The sequence below is a fragment of the Centruroides sculpturatus genome, unplaced genomic scaffold (genome assembly GCF_000671375.1).
Source record: "Centruroides sculpturatus isolate CEXI.00-Female unplaced genomic scaffold, Cexi_2.0 scaffold311, whole genome shotgun sequence".
NCBI lineage: Eukaryota > Metazoa > Arthropoda > Arachnida > Scorpiones > Buthidae > Centruroides > Centruroides sculpturatus.
The window spans coordinates 199,832-226,387 of record NW_019384505.1 but is presented as its reverse complement, the minus strand read 5'-3'; the positions used below and the strand labels follow the sequence as shown (position 1 = coordinate 226,387).

Here is a 26,556-nt window from a genome sequence, read left to right as displayed (position 1 = left end):
TAGTTCCTAAGAGTAGACCACAGTATCATATAGTACTGGGACTGCCAGAAATCATTGAATAAAGTCTAGAAATCTGCCCTTTGCAATTGTCCAGGTAAATCTGATTGTACCTAATGGAGATTATACAATTTGATTTACATATCTTTTTGGTTTGTTTTTTCTGTATTGTTCTGTTTGTTTGTGTATGTGTATGTGGGAATTACAAACACAAACAATTATTTTATTACTGACTGTCTCAACTATATTTATAAAACTACTCATTGTTTGTTCCTCCTGGCAAAAACTTGAGATATTAAAATAAAAATACTAACTGTTTTGTTTTAAGCTCTCTTTATTTCTCAGTTTGAATTGTCTCCTTAGTCTTTACTAATCTTCATAACATTTCACATTTTAATAATACCTGATGACTCTATAAATGAAATTTTTATATTCTATTAATAATTGGAGAATGCTTCCCTATAAGTTATATCATTTTATGAAAGTAAAGTAAATTTGATACATTAATATCAGTTTTCATATGCAATTTTTAAAGTAATTACATCTTAAGTTGGGATGGATTTTGAGAGAGACAATATCTTCTATAAGATAGGTGAAATTACTTCCATAAGATTTTTATTGCAAACAGAAGCTTCATTATTTCTTTAAAATACTATTTATGTTTTAAAACTTTTATAATTTCTATTCAATTTTGTTACATTTTTTGTTATCTTTATATAGTTTATTTTAAGAAACTACTAAAGCAACAGAACTTTTAAACATTTATTTATTTTATTACAAGAATTAAAAATTGCAACCTAAGATTTGCTCCTGGATCCATCTTTGATCACATTATATATAATAAATTTTTATAAATATGAAAAATTTTGTAACTAATAAATTAATATATTCTAATAATATAAACAGGGGTGGCCAAATCTTATCTTGACAGAAACCATATATTGACTATCACACAACATAACAGTCAGCAAACTTACAGAAATATTACATTTAGGTTATAGTATAAAGAAATACAGGTTAATAATATGTACCAAGTTTATAAAAAAAATTATATAAAAGTGTATGTAAGGTCTAGAAGAGCCATATATGGCTTACAAGATACAGTTTGGCCACTGTGAATATATTTTAAAAAATTAATTATCATCTATTGTTTCAAAAATGCAAATTTAACACCCAAAAAAGCATTTTGTCTTAATTTCAAATTAAAATGTTTTTTGTTTTCTTTCTTTGTTATATTTGAATTTGTGATTTGAAAATCACTTTTTGAGATTTACAAAGCCTAATGCTTTTTTAATTAATTAATTTTTGAAAACTTTGTTTCTCAAATACATTAATATATTTATTTAAGTACATTAAGGAAATGATTATTTTAAAATGCAAAGAAAATCAACTTTATTATAAGATATTAATAATTTATTCAAATCTATTATACAGAGAAAAAATAATTATATACACCAAATAAAATAAAATGAAGTATTTATAATTTTATTATAACTGAGAAGGTAATTTTAAATAATTATAAACATACAGACTATTATTAGTGATATCAAATTTAACCATGTCACTGTTTTCTAAGAAAACTTCAGGAAAAAAAATTGTTTATCTTTTATATAATACAGAAAATTCACTACTACCAGTAACAGAATTCTACTTCAAAAAAATATTAATCCTATACATAGTTTGTAATGTTAAATTTACAAAAATTCTAAATTTAAAATAGCATTTTCTAAACATTTGCCAAAAGAAGGAAATAGTAATTGAGCATAAATGCATTCTATTATTACTAATTAAAGTTAATAAGAAGAAAAAGTTATATTTGCTACGTTTAATTTATAAAATATTTTATAAGAATTAAAATATGTAGTTCCCAAATTCACATATATAAAACACCAATTTAGTTAATGACATGTTGAAGTATGTAACAAATATTTCATATAAGAAATTCCATCTTATCTTTTCTGTAAAAGTTTAAACCTGGCTTCTGTAATAAAAAATATAAACATAAATCTTAATAAGCAATTATAAATAATAAATGCACTAAATTCTGGATAATATTCAAAACACTTACACAACCAAATATTCAGCTCATGAAATACAACAATGGAGCAAAATTAAGATTGATTGCTAAAAGCAATTGAAAACATTTGTTTTTCTCCATCATTGCTTTTCATGAGCTGGTTTTTTGTTGTAATTTTTAGCAAAGGTAATGTAAAAATTCCAATGACAAAGTTAAAAAGAGCATCATTTAATTTGTCTAAAACCATTTTCTGTATTCAAATAAATACATTTAGGACTATATAATTTTCAAATTTAAATTTACATTGAAAAAGTGATTTGGTCTTAGGTGACTTTTCAACATCACATAAGAGGGAGACATCACACTTTTCAACACACACATCAACTTTATATGTATATATACATTCAATTTTGGTTATTAGCCCGGTCGGTTAGTAGAACATGCCGAATAATATTAGGACAAAACATTCAAGAATGGAATCAAATCCTATAACGCAAGCATAATTTACTTCACCTAATGGCCCCAAAATGCCACTTATGAATTTGGATATTTTCAGCTTTTCTATAGGCAATCTAGAAAATGGAAAGATTCTCTTTCCATTTTCTAGATTGTAATACAATGATTTTTTTTGTACAGAAATAATTTCTTGTCATTAACATGGTTTTATTGCACTCAGATGTTTGTTTTATTGGGTATAAAAAATATTTACCTCTATCTTGGCACATAGATTGGGTATTTGGCTAAAAGAGAGGAAATTGATTCAACCAGTGCAATTTGCTTTCCAACCTCGGAAGAGCACTTTAAGTAATATTTTGATTCTCCACTCCATTATTTGCAGACAACTATCAAAGAAAAGACAAAATTTACTTGCAGCATTCATTGACTTTGAGAAAGCCTTTGACAGTGTTGTTTTGAAGATTTTGTTATTTAAATTAAAAATGCTTGGAATCTCTGACAAGTTTATTGATATTATTCAATGTTTATTTTCAGGATTGAAGGCAAGGGTTTCTACTAGTGCCGGGTCTACAGATGCTTTTTCATTAGAAAATGGTTTACCACAGGGTGATTCCTTAAGTCCGATATTGTTTATTTGTTATGTTAATGATATAGTACAAGTTTTTGATAATTTAAGTAAAGATTCCATTTCTCTGGGAGACTACGAAGTCCATTTACTTCAATTTGCTGATGATACAGTGGTGTTATTCACCACCCCGATTTATCTACAAAGGAAATTGGACAGGTTATATAATTATTCCTCTAATTTGGGTTTGAGTATTAATTTATCCAAATTGAAAATAATAATTTTTAGGCATGGTGGAAGGTTGAGAAAAGCTGATAAGTTTTTCTTAAATGGTAAAGGAGTCAGTATTGTTAATGAAGTTATATATTTGGGGATTCGTCTCTCAGCTACTGGCTCGTTCCAAAATTACATTTCTTACGTTAAAGGCAAAGCATTTTCCAAAATAAATGTTATAATAGAAATCTTGAGAAGGGTTAAAAACAGTCATATGGCTTTGTGTAAAAAACTTGCCGCCTCTCTTTTTACTTCGAGTTGGTCATATGGTTTGCTCTTTTGGGGGCCTTTTTGTTTTGAGGGTATCGACTCTGTAGAACTGATGTTCTTTCGTCGCCTGTTTGGTCTTGAGAGGTCGATCCCATCAGATGCAATCAGATCTGAATTGGGCCTTGAGTTTCCCCGGAAACGCTTTATCAAATTAACCTTAAATTTTCTGAGAAACATAATCTCTGACCCATCATCCTTGGAATGTGAGGCTTATTCTACATTGAAGAAGTTTTCATCGAAAAGATCGCTCAAATTCTGTTGGTTTACTAAACTAGAGAATCTATTTAATAGAATAGGTATCTCACTCTCATTGATAGATTCCTCTCCAGATGTTTTGAAATATTACGCAGATACAATTTTACAAGAGTTTGATAGCCTTTTCTTGAGAGAAGAAGGAGACAGGATTCTTAAGGCTAAGTACCATTTATGGTACCCAGAAATATTAGACAACAACCGGTGTTTTTACATTTATTATCAGCAGCTACTGTTTATTGTTAAAAAAACAATAATACAGATTCGTCTAAACAAGTTTCGTTTAACAGGGAAACAGTTGTGTATTGATCTACGTTCACCGGAAATGTGTCCGTTTTGTAAGGAATGATATGCGACTTTAAATCACTACATGTTTGACTGTAAGGATTTTGAATATTTGCGTCTATTAACACTTTCTAGCAATGCTTTTTGTACTAATAATGTTGTGTGCAAAAATCCAGAAGACAGAATTCATGGATTATTCTCTATCAACGACTCAGTAGAGTCTATATGGAATAAATATAATTTTTTGACCAAACTTATTAATGTTACCCCTCCTCCTAAAAATTAATTTTATGTATGGAGTTTTCAATAAATAAATAAAATAAATAAATAAAATAACCTTGAACACTGCAATATTACAATAACATTAAGAACAAGTTACAATTTTAATACACAGAGAGAATGTAAATATCAGCTTACTATGATATAATAATACAGATTACATGGTATGTGAGGACTCAATACATATAAATGGGAATACCTTTTTATTTTATTTTTTTATATAATCTAGAATCTAAAACTAAACTAATACTAGACAACTAAACTATGCACAGAAGAATTCTACACGATCGATCAATCAATCAATCACTGATAACGTCACTTTTCCATTTTTTTCACTGTCTTCCTGCTCATCTTGTCTGTTCTTGTTTACATTCTCAAGAATTTTTTCTTTCCTGTAGAAGTCTGGCAGAAGAGCCCTGGTGCTTTCAATAAACCTTTCAAAACACTTCCAGAGATTTTTCTTATCAAAAATGTTTTATAGTGTTGGTGGTCAATTATGACCTTCTTGAATGCATTCCCTATAGAATGGAATGCATTCAAGAAGCATATCACAGACTATTATTAGTGATATCAAATTTAACCATGTCACTGTTTTCTAAGAAAACTTCAGGAAAAAAAATTGTTTATCTTTTATATAATACAGAAAATTCACTACTACCAGTAACAGAATTCTACTTCAAAAAAATATTAATCCTATATNACTTCCAGAGATTTTTCTTATCAAAAATGTTTTATAGTGTTGGTGGTCAATTATGACCTTCTTGAATGCATTCCCTATAGAATGGAATGCATTCAAGAAGCATATCGTTCACAGCGGAATATAAAATGTATGGCATCTCCTACACTATTATTGTCACACCGGCATTTATTAGTGTTTCTCTTCTTAAAGCAGTAGAGGTAGGCCATAAAATTGCTGTGCCGTGTTAAACATTGGGTGGTTTCAGATCTAGGTTTGTAGTAACTAGCTTTGATGAGTAATAGAGGGAATAAACTGGTCGCAAAGTCTCCCCATTGTAGAATTATTCCAATTTTCCTGCATTCAATTAGTGCCCATTCATTTAAGAAATTTTTCAGTGTTGATTTTGGTAACCTGGTATATGTATCCTGCGTCTTGAGAGTACCAGCCATTTTGGTCAAAAAATCAGCCAGTTCGTTTCCTTTATGTCCTTTATGAGCTGTGTAGCACTTCGTGGCTATTATTGTATTATAAATTTTTTTGTTTTCCGTTTATGTTGCGTCATGTGTATGTTTTGTACTATTTCTTTCCGTTTCCTTCCTCGATACCACCTGTTAGCCGATGACTGGGTTTTCCAATATCACATTGGTCCGTGACAAAATCATGTGGGACAGAGTGACGTAGTTGGAGGGAGATGTAAAAGCATATGTAACAGATAAAAAAGGACTTTTGGTTTTCCGCTTCGAGAGAGTGCGCCATGGATGGAAGGAGAGACAATATGGGACTGAGAAGAGAGTCGACCGTCGATAGAGTTTAAGAAGTTGCGGCGCGAAAAGAAAATCTGTTTCCATTGAAGCCAACGATTGTACCGTTACGGAAGAAATTTTGCAAGTCCCTTAGGTACTCTGTTTCCCAAAATTTATTTGTAAAAATTTTTTTTTTATCTGTCAGATTTATACTACTTGTCAGGCAAAGCAGGGCCTCATGTGAGGCAGGAAATTTGGAAGGGGGAATATAAAGCAAATTTGTTATTGTTACGCTATCTGTGACCGGTATTGAACTGTATCTTGGTATTAATATTGTACTGTGTTTTTCGACTAAAATAAATTTTTGTTTATCTAGTTACATGTTTCCACTTACTGTTCATTGTCCTTCCCTTTGTTCTTTTCCTCGTTTGTCTGAAACCGCAGACCACGTGCCTTGCAGAGTTTACAGCTAGTATCCAACTGAATTGAATATTGCGGATAGTACTGAGATATTGTGCTACTTTAATAACTTCTTTGCCCAGTAGTGTGATGTTTTCAGTTTTTGCCAAGACATGAAGAACCACGTTACTGTCAATAAGGAATTTTGTTACCTTTGTATTTATTTAAGTTATCTTTTATTTGGGTGATTGCTTTGTATGTGGCCCATAGTTCAGCTTGCGTAATGCTACAATGTTTAGCAAGCTAGGTGTAGTTTGAGGCATATATCATTACTAGTTCTATCAATTTCATATTTTTTAATAATATCAGGTATATTTGAGTAGCTGTTTGGAATCATTTTATTTTTAATACGTTTTTCAATATCCTCCTATGTGTAACTGTATAGTCGAATATTAGTACAGAGCCAATTTCAAACTGTTTTCCTTGCTGTGATATGTATTGACATTAGTCCAGCCAGTACCAGTATTGCATCTGTAGGGGCTGTTCAATAAGCATGAGTAATCTTTATTGCTACTCTTCTCTGTATCGACAGTAATTTTTTGCAAATGTGTGTTGTTAAGTGCATCTTGCCATACAGGGACAGCGTATAAAATGGCTGGCTCAATTACCATCTTATAAATTAATTTGCTGAGAAATAGGAAAATTAATTGTGCCTGATTAAATATTACAGACATTGTACAATGTCCATATTACTATTGGCCATGGCAGCAGAAACCATATGGAAAACTAATTAAGTATGAAATATAAAAATATTACAAAGGATCATAATTTACTTGAACTTATGTGAAATCTGTCAAAAAAAACAGAATGTTCCTTTCTCATTAAAAATTTTAACCATGCTGATTTCCAAAAACCAAGATGTTATTAGTATTACAGAGAGTCAGTGACAAAGTAACAACAGTTAATTCAGAAATAAAAGAAAAAATAATAGTGTGTCTAAAACAAGGAAAATGGCATTGTCTAACCTTAAAAAGCAAGCAGTAAAAAATTATTGATACATGGAATTCCAAATACCCAACAGCTAATGTTGGTGACAGAGTAAGGATTCGTATGCCAGATGTATATGGAGCCTGCAGTGATGAAAAAATATTTTAGGTGTTGTTGCAGTTGAAGGTAAAATCCTTTACAAATTGAATACCAAACATGGCATACTAAATCTATTATATTTCAGAAACCAATTTACTGTTTGTAAAGAAAACTTCATTTCTGTTGGAAATGTACCAAGTGAAGAAATTTTTCTTAGAGATTGTGCAAGAATGTCATCACTTTCTAGAAGCCAAGGCTATAGTTGATGCTGCTGAAAACTCAGTTACAAATCTAATATATTTTTCTTGATAGAATTTGTATCTATTATGTAATTCCAAATGTCATAAAAATCTTAACTACTCAAATAAATAAATTTAAAACATTTAATTTTTTACATAATTTATACCAAAAACAGATATTTCAGAAGTTTCCTTTAAGTTGATTTTTTTAATTGAAGTATAAATTTGTTACCTTTTGTTGACACTAGTTTAATTGATACTAATAATATTTACTTTTAAAAGATTGCATGTTGTTTTTAAAATACATTAAAATAATTTTTAATGAAAAAGTGGAATTTTTTTAAAATCAAATTGCCCAAAGGGAATGTAGCTGTATTCATAATGTCTGGTCAATTTAATAAATTAATCAATATTTAACAGGCTGTGTGACTGTCTTGTTATTATTCATAACAACTAGGCATTATAAATAATGCCCTATTAGTCACTTGGTCCATAATATTGTAATTCAAATTCTTCTCTACTGGATTAATAAACAGATAAACCAATTATTAACCCATTCTCAAATTAAGTCATCAATAATTTATCTAAAATTCTTGCCTGTATCTGATAGCATGTGTTATTTATTTCATTATTTTATGACATATTTATGTAATGAATCAGCTTGAATCCATGCTAAACTTTGATGAAATTTGATTTCAGACATTGCTAACATGATCATGTTTTTGAAATACAAGTCTGGTTGATTGAATTGCATCATCAGCCACTTATTCATTAAGCATGAAAAACTCTGTGCCAATGCTTTTAGAGATATCACTTTTATCAAGTTCTATGCACTCTCTACCAACTAATTTAATTCTAGAATTCTGAATCTTCACAATTCCAGAATTATTAGAGTTTTTATTTTTAGCTCTAACACCATACAATAAAGAAGTTTTAGATTATTTCTAATCATTAGTACTTAACAGCCAGATGTCAGTTACCTTAAGAATTTTTCAAGAATGGTCTGCCCCAAATATGTTGTGTCCCATTCTTCACTACCATCTAGCTGTTCCATTGTGCACCTGCACATGATGAGTGTGAAAAAAAACTCTCTTATTGCCCACAAATGTAATAATAAAACAATCACAAGTAATTAATAAATATTGTTAGATTTTGGTAAAATTAAATCTTTTAAATTTGTACACACAAAATTTTTGTGTTTTTTTTTTAAATATACAGCATAAAGCATTTATTTTCAGACATAGTCTCACAACAGCATTTGAATAAGATGGGTTTGAAGAGAATTTGAATCAATGAGTTGGATAGAATCTAGATTTTGGATATTATACAAGTTCTTTTAAAAATTAATGTCAAAATGCTCCTCAAGGAGTGTTCATTTTATTTAGTCCTATATGAAGTGATATAAACTGCAGATATGTTGAGAACTCTAGTACATTAGTTTGTAGAATGAACTGTTGTTATGAAATACTGCTGATTAATATCCTAAACCTGTTGATATTTTTCAGAACTGGAAGACAAAGTAACCTAGAAAAGAACATCCAAACTTAACTGATATCTAAAAAATTTAAAAAAAAACAGAAAAACATAATTTATTCAATTCACAAACTGTTTTTAATTGTCATATTTTTCTGTGAAAACAGAACATATAAGTTCAAAATATTGAACTCTGCAAATCTCTTATAAGATAAGAGCTGCTCATTATGAGGCCAAACATAAGGAATTAAGTATAAATGTTTCAAAATAAACTTGAACGTAAAATAAACTATCTTAATAATTGAGGAAATGTTTTGTATTTTGTAGCTATCATTAAAAAATATTTGTACATAGTAAACTCAGTAAAATAAAACATTGTTATTATTATTATTATCCAACTCCTCCTCCAAACTTTTTGTTTCCATTATATCTGCTGGAAACAAAAAGTATGGAGAAAGAATTCAATAATAATAATAATAACAATGTTTTAATCAAATCCACTGAAGTTTCTAGCTAATAATTCCTAATGTACGGTTAGCTTACTAAACAAGTTCTTTTCTACATTCTGCTCTTATACCATGTAAAAGAGAGAGATTCTAGAGTATTTATTGATATTTAATTAAAAATATTTAAAAATAAAATATAGTAATAATTTATTTATAAAATGTTTTATTGAATATCAAGCATCTTATTTTTCAACAGCAGATTAAAATAAAATTAATATTAAATCATCTCTTTGAAGCATTTTTATTATTTAGTCATTTGTACTTCTGGTAATATTTGGCTTTTTATATAAATGTGTAAATAAATATGTATGTATATGTCATTTTATTATATTAAACGAATAAAATTCAGATCATTTACTTCAATCATACAGATAAGATTTCCATATAAAATTAACATTTCTGTAATTTTCTTTTAACCAATAAAAATTAAAATGTTGTTTTTATATTATTGTCAAAGTAATATCTTGTTTAAATTTATTGAATTTATTTGAGTTTTATACTTCCTTGTATACAAAGCATTAGCTTTTATTTGTAATCAACCTAAATCACTACATTAAAAAATGTTTTTAAAATTAAAAGTATAATAAAGTATTAAAAATATGTACTGGTAATTGTGTGTCTGTGTATATATATACTACACTTCAAATAAAAGCTCTCTAAATAAATAGTAAAAAGTTTCTTTGGCAAGATATTAATCAGCAGTATTTCATTTGAATCCAATTCTTTAATAATGCACATTTCAATTTGTTTAATCAGTCTTTAGAGTCTTATCAGAAAAGATAAGACTCTAAAGACAGATTTCCATTTAGTACAGAATTTATACATATTATAGGATATAAAAATTCACAATTTCATATAATAAATTAATGCTTTTAAAAAATGTTTGATAATGGCAATTTTAAAAATGTACAAAGGCAACCAATTACAGTTAAAAAAAATTTTTTATACTAATTTTTTTACTAAAATTTCTTTCAAATGAACTATTTCAACATTGAGAATATATAAAAGCTAAACTATTTCTGAATTATATTGGGCTATATTACTACTACTATTATTAATTAATTAAATGCTAAGTAATTTGGCACTAGATGCAGACATTAGGTGCCATCTCCTGCTAAATTTAATAATTATAATTAAGTTAATATTTTAATAATTAATTTAGAAGGTTCTGGAAAAAAAATAATTGGTCTGAGCAGAACTTGAACCCACAACTCAGTACTACCAGTTATACTACCAGACCTTCATCCAATCCTCACTTCCAGAACCTAATTTTGACACAACCATTCTCACAAGTCAGTTATGTCTAAATTAGGGTCCTGCTTCAGCCTGAATCTTTTCTTCCAGAATCTTCTAAATTATTAAAATATTAATTTAATTATACTTATTAAATTTAGCAAGAAATAATGTCTAATGTCTTCCTCTAATGTCAAATTACTTAGCATTTAATTAATGATAGTAGTAATATAGCCCAATATAATTTGGCACTCATTTGGCTTTAATATATAACTATAGGGTTTGGATGTTTATATTTATTAAGAATATAGTTTGATAGAAAAAATATTCAGCAATTTCAGTTCATAAATTCTGAAATTTTATGATACTTACCTAATCTTTTAGAATAAGCATCTAGCTTATATGCAACTTGTTCTAATTTAGTAACACTTTCTTCCACTTGATCTATTTGTTCTAAATAAGGCTTCAAACATTTATCTAAAATTTATATAATAATATTTTTTAAATAAAGTTATTTCATTTTATTAAATATTTCTTCAAATACTATAAAATATACTTTTTATTATTTACATTTTTAAAACTACAATTAATCTGAAATATAACTATTGATAAATGTATAACTATAACACCTTGAATATGAGTTGCAACACATTTTTAAATACAATATCAATAATTAAAATATTAAGAAAACTTTCTAACTGCTTATAAAACAATATCAACAAACTTGTTTTTGAGTATTTTATTTATTCTGAAATTCAATAAATTTTAAATCTTCATATAAACAATCACATTTCTACAGTCTAAAATTTAAAAACAAAAATGTCTTTTAAAATCTCATTATCAGTTCACAATATTTACACTTAAAAAAATTTAGTTTAAAATTTTTGCAATTTGAACAAGAAACTCAAATTACATTTATTCAATATAAATTTTAATTTATTGCATACATACAGTATTACAAAAAATAATAATAAAATGAATTTTAAAAAATTAATAAAATAAAAATCATAATATAATATAAATGTTTTTCAACTTATTTTCACTTATAAGTAATCATTATTATAATAGTTTCAACAGATATTATGATATTTTAAAGATTAAAATAAGAATAAACTTCAAACAATTTTCATTTATAACTGTAATTAAAACAATGTCATCATAACCCAAGGAATATCTGTATTTTAAAATTAAATTCAATACTAAATATACATAATGTATAAATACAAACATTTTATTTGAATTATAAACTTCTAAATTTAAAATGTAAAACAAATACAAAGCAGATCAAAGAACAAGACTCAGTAATTTATATCAGAAATATTTTTGAATCTCTTATTGCATCAATAACTGCTTTCTTATAGAACAGTTTTCTAATCAGGTAAAACACTTAATTTGCTTAGTTTGAAATCTGTCCTACTGTAAAGCAGATGATGCTATATGGAAAGTTTAAAAATGCAGTGTAATATGCATGTTGTAATCTTAGTCATGCTTATTGCTGCCAATCGTTTAATGTTATCAGAATTAGTATTTTCCCAAAAAATATAAAGTAAAATATACTTACAATACTTTGTTTATTGTAGTCACAGTTTGGTTATTACCAAATGTTGTTTAATATTTTGGTCATATTTAGACTCTTAATTAGTGAGATGCAATTCCATTGGTTATTCAAATGTTAATATGAAAATGTGTAAATAGGCTCTAGCTTGGAAGTGTTAAGATAGCAGTTGAGGTTTAACATAACTCCATAACCCAAACTAACTGAAACAAAATGAAAAATAATATAACTAAATATAACTACCATATAAATAAAAATTTCTCTCTTGCTACCTCACATAATGATTGTGTTATCAGTTGTGTGGAGGCATATAATGCAAAAAGACAACCTTTACTTGAAGATAATAGAGAGGCTGCAACCAAAGTTTTCATCGTGAAAACCTGAACGTTGGACGTTCAAGTGCCACCATCCTGTAAGCATAGAAGTTTGACAATGGTGTTTGGAACGTCGAGCACAATCCGCTGATATTCCAAATGACATTGTCAAACTTCTAGGCTTTACAGGATGGCGGCACTGAACGTCTGACATTCACATTTTTGCAATGGAAACTTTGACTGCAACCTCTCTATTATCTTCAAGTAAAGGTTGTTTTTTTGCATTATATGCCTCCAAACAACTGATAACACAATCATTATGTGAGGTAGCAAGAGAGAAATTTTTATTTATATGGTAGTTATATATTTAGTTACTTATATTATTTTTCATTTTGTTTCAGTCAGTTTGAGTTATGGAGTTATGTTAAATCTCAACTGCTATCTCAACACTTCCAAGCTAGAGCCTATTTACACATTTTCATAGTACACATTTGAATAACCAATGGAATTGCATCTCATTAATTAAGAATCTAAATATGACCAAAATATTAAACAACATTTTTGTAACCAGACACGCAGGTTAAGTTAAATTTCATTTTTTTTTTTATCAGCATGTTCAGAATCTTACAAAATTTAATGCATAGAAGTATCACAAAAGTATCTTCTTTTTAATTAATGTTTTAATTGTATAGCATGTTCAGTATGGAAGTCACAATGTATAAAAGACCATTGTCAAAATGACATAGCAAGCTATCCTTAACTTCTACTATCAGTTTACAGTTATTGAATTGTAAGATTGATTAAGGCTGATTTAAGAATTTTTTTCTGCTGGGTTCTTTTCCTTAATCAAGTTATTTGAAATTTTGAGTAATTGTAATTTTATAAATTATATTAATAGACAATTTTATTGTTGTAAATACTTAACTGAAATTTGTAATATTCGAGTTTTATACTAATTATTATTGTTGTAATATATTTGATTTTGTAGTCTAAGTCCACTACTGACATAATAATATCTTCTACTTTAATTATTGGTACCAATTAACACAATTACTTAACCTTTAATTGCGATAAGACACAGATAGAGAAGGGACCTAATTTCTGGTTTAGCACGTGTGGCGACAGCTTTGGCGATAAACCCCAAAGTCGCCACAAGGGGGAACCCCTGACCTGACCTATGACATCACACACATTCTTGTTGGATTTGGACCTCTCCAGACGTGTGTAGTAACACCTCGTGTATTAATCTGTACAGTCGCGCCATAATTCATATATAGAATAAATGATAATCTTTTATTGTATGTGGCCCTGTTTGTAATGAGTAATTTCACACGAACCGGTGACCACAAACTGGTGAGCCGAACGTGATATATGTTTTATGGTGACTCTACCCGACGAAGGACTCTATCGTGCGACATGAAAATTCCATCCATTCGCATCGGATACAACGTTGGACTTTCATCCTTTTTTGGAACTGCCAACTCATACAACTAGACCTTCGAAACGTGTAACCACGGATAATTTTTCGTCGACGGTCGACTTTTCTCAACGAAAAGGTATAGTACACCACGTGCTACCCTTCTTTGTCCTCGCGCCACGTGCTACCCTTCTTTGTCCTCGCGCCACGTGCTATCCTTTGTTTCCTCGCCACGTGCCTTTACGTGCCATCGTTCTTTGTCCTTTCTCCACATGCTGAACTGCGCGCACAACGCATCATTTAAGGATAACTACCTCGCACTGCCACATCTACATAAAAAAAAAATCATCATGGCTGAGGCAGAAATCAATGACGATCACCGTCACATAGCACGCGTTGCGATCAGACCACCACCCTTCTGGAAGGGCAATCCTAACTTATGGTTTGCTCAGTTGGAAGCACAATTTTCGATAAATAACATAACCGTCGACGACACCAAATTTAAACACGTCATTGCTGCAATAGAGCCGGAAATTTTAAATTCGGTGCAGGACTTAATCCGCAACCTGCCCGACCAGAATAAATTTTCCACGCTAAAGGCTCGTCTCATTGACGTCTATTCGGAGAGCGAGACCTCCAAAATCAGAACGCTTCTTCAAGGGTTGGAACTGGGAGACCAACGTCCATCCTTCCTATTATCACGGATGCGCGACTTGGCCAGAAACCATTTCAGTGAAGACCTGCTACAATCTCTCTGGCTGTCGAGACTACCTCATAACGTACAGGCCATTTTAGCCGCATCTAAGGAAAAACTCCAACAACAGGCCGCCATGGCCGACAAGATAATGGAATTAGTCTCCCCCGCTCACATTCAAACGGTCGAACATGACCATNCGCCATAATTCATATATAGAATAAATGATAATCTATTATTGTATGTGGCCCTGTTTGTAATGAGTAATTTCACACGAACTGGTGCCCACAGCATGTCTTCTTCAACCAACAGGCCATACACAGCACATCTCCTATCAAAGGACCACCAACAGAACTTGGAATCGCCAGCGATTCTCAACCACTGTGCCATGACACTTTATTGTGCCACGAGATTTTTGAAGTGCGCCGCCACTGCGAATATCCATATATAAGCGATGTTAGACAAGTAGTTTAATTAATCAGTTCTACCTTCCTAGAGCACATTTGGAACTTGTAACCAGTGTTACCGGCAACTGCCCGTAGTTACTAAGACATTTAGAAAATGTGACCGAAATAACCAACTGTATTTAAAAATCACTGTTATGACATCACTGGTTGTTCTGCGGTACTTACCGAAGTAACCATGTGTGCTGCCAAATTTTTTAATTATTAATACTGTACCATGACGAAAAAAAGGTTGAGAATCACTGCTCTAGACACATCATAATAAAATACAACCAACACTTACATACCTTATATAAGGAAATATATGCAGAACAGGTACAAAAGGTCCCAATCAATATACACTTTTTTCAGAAAATTCAAGATCATCTAGATCATCAGGTTTGTCAAAGGACAAACCTGATGATCTTAGAGCGCCTGATGTGTACAGTGTTCTGGTGAGGGATGACAGATTCCAGAGGGATTTGGTGTACATTTGTGGATAACCCTGAGGTAGGACAGAGTCATACCCCTTTCAGGTCGCATTACAGGCTGGTTAAGCCTGCCCACTGGTCAAAGGATGGCTTGTTTATTTTTTTTCTTAACCAAGAATTGGGATTCTTTTTGTCAGATCAAGTGGAGGAGGTGAGAGAGGTTGTCGGTAAGGCGTTGGTGATACCCGACCCCATTTGAACAAGGAAACACAAGTTTATTAACTAACAAAATGAACAATAACAAACTAACTTCGGAATTATTGACTAAGTACTACTACTTGGGGGGGCCCGAGAGAGAGTTCACATAAAATTGGGGTTCATACCTCATTGACTGGGTAGATGGCGTGATGGGTCCTCACACACAGAAAGGTGAATTTGGATCCAAGGGTCAGGTCACAGGGCCTGTTCTGGCATAGGATGGTCATCTTAGCGATGGTATGGGCTCGGCTCTGGTTGTCATCTCTCGTCTTGACCTAGGTCCTCTTCTCACGACGAACCACCCTTCTTCCTTTGGATCACTCCCTGATGACGTTATTGGTTTACTCCAATCATAACATTGTAGTGTCTAGTTCCCGGTGATGCATTTCTGAGTTCCGTGAGGAAAGGAAATGACTCCAGGGAAGGAAACATAGTCATTCTCTCTGCTTTAAATAACCCTCCAGTCTAACTCTGAACAGAAACCAAAATTAAGAGGAAAAATATCACAGCAAAAATGAAAAAAAAACAAAAACATAGAGAATTCTTCTCACTTCTAGTCACTCTGGCCCTCACACATTGGTTCCATGAAACATTCCATTCAAAAAAGGATGCAGGAACACAAGTACGATATTGACAACAAAAAGCACACCACCACCCTATCCACTTATGCCACGGATCCAGAAGTGCACGCAGACCTACCTAACACCAGGCTAATAAAACGGCCTTTTCATACCAACTACATTAGGGCCCTGAAGGCCCTAGAAATATACCAGGCCAGCCTGACAGGCAAGTGTATCAATTTTAAGGATGGTAATACGATATCGTATGCCTGGCAATACTTGTGTGAGGACAATGGCAATACTAACAATTAAACAACTCATATCATTTACAGTTATGCGAGATCCTCAAATAATAAGTACATATGGGTGACCTTATATGTATATACTGAATTTGCATAAATACCACCATTAGGTTTAATTTTGATTTATATGTTCCAAAATTTTTTAAATTTAATGTATTTAAAAAACATTCAATTTTGAGCATTCTGTTTTTGGAATACAATTAGTTTAAGAACCTGAAGCAGACCTTAAGTAGGATCGAAAGCATTAGTTCAATATTGCATTAAATGCTATGTATGTTACTGGAATTAAAGGTTAAGTAATGATGACCAGTACCAACATTTATACTTTATTAAAGTTTTTGACATTATTATTATTTTTTATGAACTCTCTGCAATGGTTCTTTATACATTTTATAAGTAACTTATATAAGAATATTCATGTGAGAAAGCTTATGTTCACATATATTATTACTCATATGAGTAGAGTATTCTTAAATGAGAAAAAGACTTACTCCTAAAGAAAAGTAGAATTTATGCTTAACATTATCAATCTTAACCAATGCTTTACACGTTAAACATTAATTTTTCACAACACAATAATTTAAATTGTTTGGCATTTCTTATTTCAATTATACCATAGCTATTTTTAAAAACACAATATTGCAAAAAATTACCAAACAAAAACAAAGCATGAAGTCTGCAATTTGATTAATCTGATCATAGGTTAATCATGTCAAGGTCATCAAAAAATTTATGCATTACATATATGTGTATATTTGAAAAGGCTAGCTGTGCATTATTTTATTTTAGCTTTTAGAGTAGATTTATACTGTTTCTTTGTCTCTGTTTTCACCATGTTTTGGATTTCTTCTTTCTATTTTACTTATTAAATTTTGTAAATTGTATAAATCATTGAATTATAATTCTTTATTTTGAATGTTTTAAGAATATTTTTTGTTTATAGTAAACATCTGATTTGCTATAAAATGTTTACTACTATAGTTAAAATGTAGTTTTGTCCATAATTTAACTTTGACTAATTTTTATCACAAAAATTTATAAGAATAATGATAAAAATCCATTAATTTAAAATGCATCTATTTAAGAAAAAAAAAAATAATATTTTATATGTGGAATTCAATTTTTTTCAAGTACAAATTCTTGGAAGGCTACTAGACAAGACAGTATCACATTGCATATGATAGTGGTCTTTCAAGGCTCCAAATTTTCAACATATTTTTAATAAACCACACTTTTAAATGTTTCCAAAACTCATGAATTAACATCCTAAGAATGAACTGACCAGCAGGAAACCAGTAATATTATTGGTGAAATTTTGTCACAAAAACTGCTGTACACAACATCCAATATATATATATATAGTCTATCTTGCATGAAAGTAATTGATTCAAGGCAAGATTTGCAATTGCATTTCAAGTATGACAAAAGCACTGAGCATTTCTGAGTATCTCTGGGCTGATATAGATCCACAGCCATATAAATATGGCTGTGGACCTATATCAGCCCAGACTAATTTTTTTTTAATGCAGTGGAATCCATTAGAAAAAAGGAGATTTTTTGTGGTCCAAATGTGACAGTTATCACTGTCCTACAGGATCTTCCATGGTCACAACATATCCTCTTACATCATGGTGAGGAAAATCAACACAAAAGTCAGTTGGGTTTTCCTATCAACAGCAAGCAACTGCTGATTGTGGCTTATTTCATAAAAATAAGAATTAACCAAATTCCTTAGTATCTACCACACTGTGCCATATGATTCACTCAACTGCAATGACATTGCACATGCATTACTGAAGCCTCCAACATTATTCATTGACTGTTCAACAACAACTTGTGAAGTGATAAGTTTATGCTCTCAACCAGGCTGAACTTTGAGATCTCCAATTTCCTCAAATCAATTGATCATTCTTTTGAGTTAGTGGAGTTAATGGTCCTTCATCTAAATTCTTACAATGGCAAAATTTCCAAAGTGCAGCTACAGCATTACTATTGTTTTCTTAAAACAGCCTCATAAGAAATGCACATTTCTGTAAGGTGATGGCCATTGTAGCTGATAGGAATGATATCCAATAATTTAAGTTATTTTTATATCCTAAACTTGGCTACAATATGTGTGCTTACATATTTTCATCCATTTACAGAAAAAAAAAAAAAAAAAGCTGCTTTTTCATTACTTGCAATAGTAAGTTTTGGCATTAATTCTTCTTATAGAAGTGTCTTCCATATGTTCTAAAATGTCACCATACCTGTTGAATATCTGCTAAACTATTAAATATCTTGTCAGGCAGCACTAAATAGAGATACTTTAATTATGATCATTCAATACATATATGTTATGGTAAAAGTGATTAATCCAGTGATTATGCATAAATTTGGTAAATGTGATAAATTTCTTTCATATATTTCAAATTAATCACATTTACCAGTGATTATGCATATTTGCCAGTTCTCAGTGGTAAATATGATAAACTGTACTTAATTAACCAAATTTACAGGCCACTATGCATAATCACCAGTCTAGGATGGTAAATTTGAAAAACAATGATTCTGGTGATTAACTCTTGATTAAAAATTAACCAAACCCAGCAATGGAGTGAAAGATTAGATTTAGGTATCTTGTGAAGAATAGATCATATCATCAAGACATAAATATAGTCCTTATGAAGCCATATTTGGTTCACCATTAAAAGTTAGGTTGAAGACATCATCCCTTCCTAATGTTGCTGTAACAGATGTTTGCACCAAAGAGGAGCTACAAGAAATAATTGAATCACTACTTAAAATCAATGTCAATTAGAAGAATCCAACTTCAGAAATTTCAGAAAAATATTGAAAATGAACAGCCATTGCTTAACCAACCCAATGTGAATATCCCTAATTCTTCAATCAAAGTATAGTCTAGTATGGAAGTGATCAGTTTTTCTACAATCAAGAACAAAAAGAAAGAAGTTGAGAAGAAGCAAGTGAGTGCAAAGAAAGTTCAGAGGCTCAAGCAAAGAAACTAAAAAAAAATATCAGAGCTAAAGTTTGCTGTAGCCAAAGCAGGAGATATAGGCAAGCTAAGAATACCAGATGTGAACAGGGCAAGAAGTGATCCATGGAACATGGCAGTAATATTAGCTACTAAAGCATAAAAAATACTATCACTTGGGAATAAAGGAAACTGTTTATCACAATTGTACACCAGAAACTAGTTTGTGCTTTGTGACGAATAATTTCTTAGAGTAGAGAGAATGTACCAAATAACACTTTGACTCTTATATAGTACACAAGGAAAACATCAATTTTGGGAGGTGAGGGGTACCAAAGGTGCTCATGCAAAGGAAAGTATAATTCAATTAAATGCAAATGCAAGAAAAATAAAAAAAATCATGTAACTCAAAATGTCATTATAGTTTGTCATGTTTGAATAAGTAGTAACAATTATTAGAATTCTATAGTTTTTCCTAATAAATTTTTTGATATTTTTGTAGACATATTTTATCTTAATTAATATTGGAATTATGTTTTTTTTTGTTTTTTATATTCATTATATCTTTCTAATATTAAAACAAAGAAAAAATGTATTTTTGATTCATTTTATAAAAATTTGTTTAAATCCATGAGTTACTTTATTAAAGCAACAAAAGGTGGAAAATTTCCTAATAAAAAATTTATGAACTACATTTTGGAAATTATGCAAAAATTACTTTAAAAGTAATATATTCAATGATATTTATCAAATTTACCACATTCACTTCAGAATTATACATAATCATTGGTAAAATTTATCAAACTGCACCAAGATGATTGGTAATTATGCATAATAACCAGCTATGATGTATAATTTCAGTTAATCACTTTTACCGTAATTTTGATGTGATTACTTATTAATTTAGAGTAGAATGTTAAATATAAGTTATTTGCAATTGTAGGTATCAGTATCTATGTAATAGTGGCTGAAGAGAGTCTAGTAAAGACCAAAATGCATCCCACAAATAAAATTAGTCTTTATTGAACTCATCTTGATTTTCTAATATGCTAATACAGTTTGATAAGCCTCATATATCTCCACCATTTAGTAGTTTGAGATAATTATTTAACTAATTTTTCATTCATATATAAGGTATTTCAAGTTAATGGAGAAAGTTAGAATGATTACATATATCATAAAAATGTTTTTAAATGATACAATCTAGTTTAGAAACAGTAATAACTTTTTATATATAGTTTTATTTAAAATATAATTTATCATAGAGTTTAAGCATTGGGTATTCATATAAAATAAGATTAACATATTTTATTTATAATTTAACTGTTAGGCTTATTAATATTTCATGTAATTTCAAAAAAAATTATCATAAAATATTTATCAACTTACATTTTTCATTCAGATCTTTTAATGCCTTACTAACATTTGCAGCAATCTGTTTCATGTCTGAATATTTAGTTATGGTCACTCGATTCATTTCTTCTAATAATCTGTAGTCATCAAGTGTAGCTTAATAAGGAAAACAAAGAAAATAATAAAGTTAATGTTTCTCCAAAATAAACTGCATAAATTTTAATCAAAACTCTGTAATTGAAGAATTCAAATCTGGAAATCCATCAAATCCAGAAACTATACACTAAACCAGTAGTTCCCAAAGTGGATGCTACGGTACTGCCCCATGGGCAATGAGTAAATCAATAAATGAGTAAATTTGTAAAAGGGGACAAAAAAAAAAAGCAAGTGGCAGCAGGAGGGCACTGGAGACAGGTACTGAACAGTAACCATGGAGGGTTGAAGTCACTGACAACCTTTCCATTTTCTCTGTTAAAACAAGTAAGAAGAAACATTGTGTTTAATGGTTTCCAGATGTGGAGAACAATGTATGGTGTGAGATTTATAGAAAAGTTATTCTAAAAATATTTCCAAGCTTTTCTCAAACAATGGAAAATGGAATAGGTGGTATTGGATATAAGTTTATGGAACCATGGAGGTGATGGCTGAAAAAAGTTTGGGACTCACTGCACTAAACAAATAAAGGTTAAGATTATTTTTATGGTAGGAATTTTAGTTAATTAAAATTTTTAACACAAAACTAACGATGTAATTTAACATAAGAATAGTTAATTATATTACATTTTATAAACTTTACTACTTACATAAAATTAATTACAGATATCTATTGTATAACATGGTAGTTACATTCTGAAAAAGTGGTGTGTTAAGCCCTGGTCAAACTATGCGATTTCTAGCCGTGCAGGCGACTGCAACTGCAACAAACGTGAATCGCGTGCGTCTTCTCATGGTCACACATTGTTCGTTGATGTTGCAATTCAGAAACACATGACCCTATAATAAACCAATAAAATTACAGAAGCTTGTTTTTGACTACTTTCGTAAGTTTGCCGACATTTTATGTTCTACTTCAGAGTATTTACGGAATTTTAGCCACTTTTCTTATTAAAATAGCAAGCATTTCTGGAATGAATAAAAGAAAAAGGCAATTATTTTGATAGAGCTGGTGAGAATGCACGAAAAGATAAAATCTTTGATAAACGAAGAATTAAAATCCCACAGGTATTCGTTAGCCTGAATAAGCTTGATCAATCTCGATTCTGTAAAAGTATTAATCCTCTAACTATCAACCATGATGATGAACTATTTTCAATGTTGTCACTGATGACATAGCACAAAGGCATTTGTTGATTGGATGTGCATTTGCAATCGTCGCAAGTAGAACAAACTTTTTGTTTCTAGTTGCAGCTGCAGTTGCGCCGGTTTTCAAGGGGGGATTACTAGTTAACAGGAACAGCCATCGAGGTTGCAGTTGCCTGCGCGGCTGGAAATCATATAGTGAGACCAGGGCTTTATGCAAATCAGTGCTATACAAAACAAAGGACTAATGCAAAAGATAGGATTACATTCCAAAAGTTAGTAAAAGTATACTATTTTTTTTCATTACTAAAAGAAATATGTTTATTAAATCAATTTATAATTTATTTCCAATCAATAATTAACTAACAATTACAATTAAAATACTGTATGATGCATTAATATTAATTTTAGTTAAACAAGGGTGTTTTCTTTTTACAAAGTATCAGCAACAGTTTCATATTTTTTATTTTTTATCATAAAAATTTTTTATGAATGATGAAATAAAATTATGTTATTAATCAAAAATTTCTTCTAGCAGGTTGTTTGTTCAGTCAAGTACTGAGCAGTTTTCCAGAATTTATGTTTGAATTCCTAATTGTACGAGTACTGAGAAATGACTGTATTTCATTCATCATTCATAGCTAAGTAATATCTATGGTTAAAAAAAGTTAAATAACACTTACCTAAAACTGTTTAAATAAACTTTACTAAATATGAAGATTAATCTAAAAAGAAAACACAGTGACAGTCTTAAGGGCTAAAGTCTGAAAGCAAAGACAACAGCTGATTAATAGAAAAGTTAAATTGTTTTCTTCCTTGTCCTATTAGTTTTCATTAAAGTAAACCTTATGAAAAGCACAAAATAATTTGAAAATTACAATATTCTAAAATCCAAGGGCAAATTTGAGACATTCATATATGCTTACTTGAATAAAAAAAAATATTAAATAACAATCTTTACACTTAAAAATTGTGAAATTTTGTATGGAGTATTTCCAAAACTGTTAGAGCAAAACCATAAGTTGTGTTGTCTAGGGGATATCCCCAATTTCCAAACTGTGTTAGAGTGAAACAGTATTGTACATACAAGGGATACCTGTAATTATTATTAATAAACTTTGATGATACAAAATAATTTAAATATTTTTTATACTTATTAGAAATAGTTTTTAAATTAATATAGGAACATCTAGAGAGAAGATTAAATGTGAGATATAAGCTTTTAATAATTGTAATCCAGGAAAATATTCCATTATTCCAAATTATATTAATGAATTAAAATTTCAAGAAAAAGCTGAGTCAGAAAAATCTAGCACTGTATATCTGCAGTTAATGCTAAAATTACAAAATCCCATAAATAGTTATGATTCTATTCTGGTTAAGTGTATTTCAATTTTTTAATGAATAATGATTCTATTCATTTAAGAAATACTTGACAAACATTACAGTATATAGATTATAATCTATATACCAGAATAACATTAATAATTATTGTTATTTATATAGAAATAAATTTTAGTTTTCCAAATAATAATGATAAATTATTTAAATAAATGTAATAAATATGTGCATAGATAAAATACAGAAAAAAATATAAAAAACTTCAGAATTTCCTATATTACTACTAAGCCACATATATCATATAACAATACTATTATTTTTATTTATCCTTCCTTACCACCACTAGTATACTGATAATTTTTTCATATTAAAGAAAGTAATTTTATTCCTTAAACATTTTTTTTAAATGTAAAACTACTGTATTGTTAAAGCTAATAAATTAAATTGTTATGTATCTATTCAATAATATAAATTTCCTGCTTAACTTACATATTTCCTAATATAATGTCATCTTAGTATCTTTCTATTATTTCAAAAATATTCCGTCTCATTAACTTTCCATCTTTTTATTCTGTTTATGCATGTTTTTGCTCTCTATTTAAAAATTCATGAACATTATCTCATAAGAATGTCTTATAAATTCTATTTAAACTGGTGGTGAAAAATATTATTTACATTTTAATATGTTTTAACCACATTCACCATTTACCAATTGACATATAAATGAATCAATAAATTTTATATTACTGCTGACATTGAGTTTGTAGTAAAAAGCAAGTTAAAATAATTTATAATTTACAGAAATGTATTGAAATACTTATTTGTTTCTTGTTGTTCTGATTTAAAGCCTTGGAATTTATTTTGGTAATTACTTAATTGTCTTTTTAGAGATTTTAAATATTAAAAATTTTTTCTTTACAATACAGTAAAACTTTGCTTAACCAATGAAATTTCTCTGGAAAACTGCATAAGATTTATAAAACAAACTCCATATTGGTGATCATTGGCTATCTCACTTAATTGGCCAAGATAGAAGCATCCTAAAGTAACATTTATCCAAATTTACTTGGCCAACAAAAAGGAAAGAATCCAACCTTCTTAAATTCAAACTATTGTTTAAAGCACTTTAAATAGTATTGAGCATGTTGCTAAACTTTTGAAAAAGTTTGCTGATATCTGTATTAAACATTTAATAGGATTCAGTACAGTACCGATTCCAATTAGTTCTGTATGTAAATGTTTTCATAATTCTACTTAAGTAACCACCTCACTTTGGTGGCCATAAATTATATATCCTCTAAGCTTACTACATAAATGAGGTTTTACTACATTTCTTTTCTTCTAATTTACATTATATTATTACTGTAATTATTCTTTGTCCTTATTTGTAAAGCTTTTTTTAATTTCTATGAACTTCTGTACATAGCTTTTCATCATATGCCTTAATATCTAATTAATTAACCAATATATCATATAAATTCAAATGCAATTTTTTTTAATTATACAACAAAATATTGTTATACAAAAACCTTTTTCTCTTCAATATCTGTTTATGTTCATGATCAATTTACACTTTATTCTTTTACAGCTTCATTAATTACAAGATTATTATTAAAAGAACACAAAAATATCATCAGGAATTGATAATTATCTATTTTCCTTTCTTTCCACCTTGTTCTGTCTAGTATGTTCTATATGATGATTAGCAAATAGTTGCCATCACCTGTATAATTTGTAACACACCACCTTTGATTATTCAACAGTATCAATTATTGTTTAACATGCTCTTCTTGTTGACGTTTATCAAGTGTTGCTTTCATGTAAGGAAATGTATTACAGAAACCAATGATAAAACAAAATTTAATACATGCTACTCTTAAATTCTTAAAATGAAAACTTCGGTTAATGTCTAGTTATTTTTGAGAAATCAAAATGAAGCATTTGTCTATAGAAAAATGTAGAACATTTTTTGCGTGTACACAATTCGAAAAACGTAGATTCATATTTAACATGCAACTTTATACCTCCACGTGGTAGTTTTTCCGTTTCGAAATTAAGTATTCAATTACTGTACTTTTTGTTTCCCATTAAAATTTAACTTAAATATGTATATTTCTTTCGAGAATTTAAATTCGCGACATCTTTGTTTCAACTCAATCTATTTCGGTCAACTTTTACCTGCTAATTCTTCGTGAAGATATTCTCCCGTTTTCTCGAACATTATAGTTGCTAATTCGTTTAAATTAGCTTGTTCCGAAGCGCATTCTGTACTTTCCATCTTGTATAAAATTCTCTCGCAACAGCTTTCGTTACTCGGCATTACATACAGCGCCCTCTCACCGAAACGACTTTCGAAAATATTTTCACGAAAAAAATAATTTTTCATAAAATTTTATTACGAATTCATTTCTATTTACATTTGAAACAACTTTTTTGGAACACTTACACGATTAATTTCAACAGCATTCGAGATTAAACCTCTCTTACTACTTTCATCGTTAACACCAGTAGGTGGCGTTGCTCCAATCTACGTTGCATCATCGGAATTCATCTTATATCGAATATATATCAATTGCATTAAATATTGGCTCAATCGGAATGGTAGCACTAGATACCATTTTATATTCCAGTAAGTTCTGGAAGACGACGCGAACACATTTATGCAAAAATAACCTTTAAATCTTAAATACATTTCGACATACGGTTTTTATTTTTAAACCGATAGTGAACATCTTTTCCATTTAAAACAATGGTTATTTTTACATTGGTAATTTATTCGAAACTGTGCAAAAACTATTCTACAACTACTCTCTTGCATGTGTATAATTTTTTTTGGTGAATTTTTATATAAATTTGCGTAAAA

At 29.6% G+C, this 26,556-nt stretch overlaps 1 protein-coding gene across 1 annotated transcript; it reads right to left on the bottom strand.

Annotated features, from left to right (window-relative positions):
* Positions 1 to 1,456: 1,456 nt before the first annotated feature.
* On the bottom strand, positions 1,457 to 26,467 carry LOC111622193 (biogenesis of lysosome-related organelles complex-1 subunit 2-like). Its single transcript, XM_023364543.1, has 4 exons — positions 25,872 to 26,467; positions 21,090 to 21,209; positions 11,125 to 11,229; positions 1,457 to 1,978 (listed from the first exon to the last, which is right to left on the bottom strand). The coding sequence occupies exons 1-4, from the start codon at positions 26,077 to 26,079 to the stop codon at positions 1,947 to 1,949; spliced, it is 465 nt and encodes a 154-aa protein (XP_023220311.1). The 5' UTR covers positions 26,080 to 26,467; the 3' UTR covers positions 1,457 to 1,946.
* Positions 26,468 to 26,556: the final 89 nt, after the last annotated feature.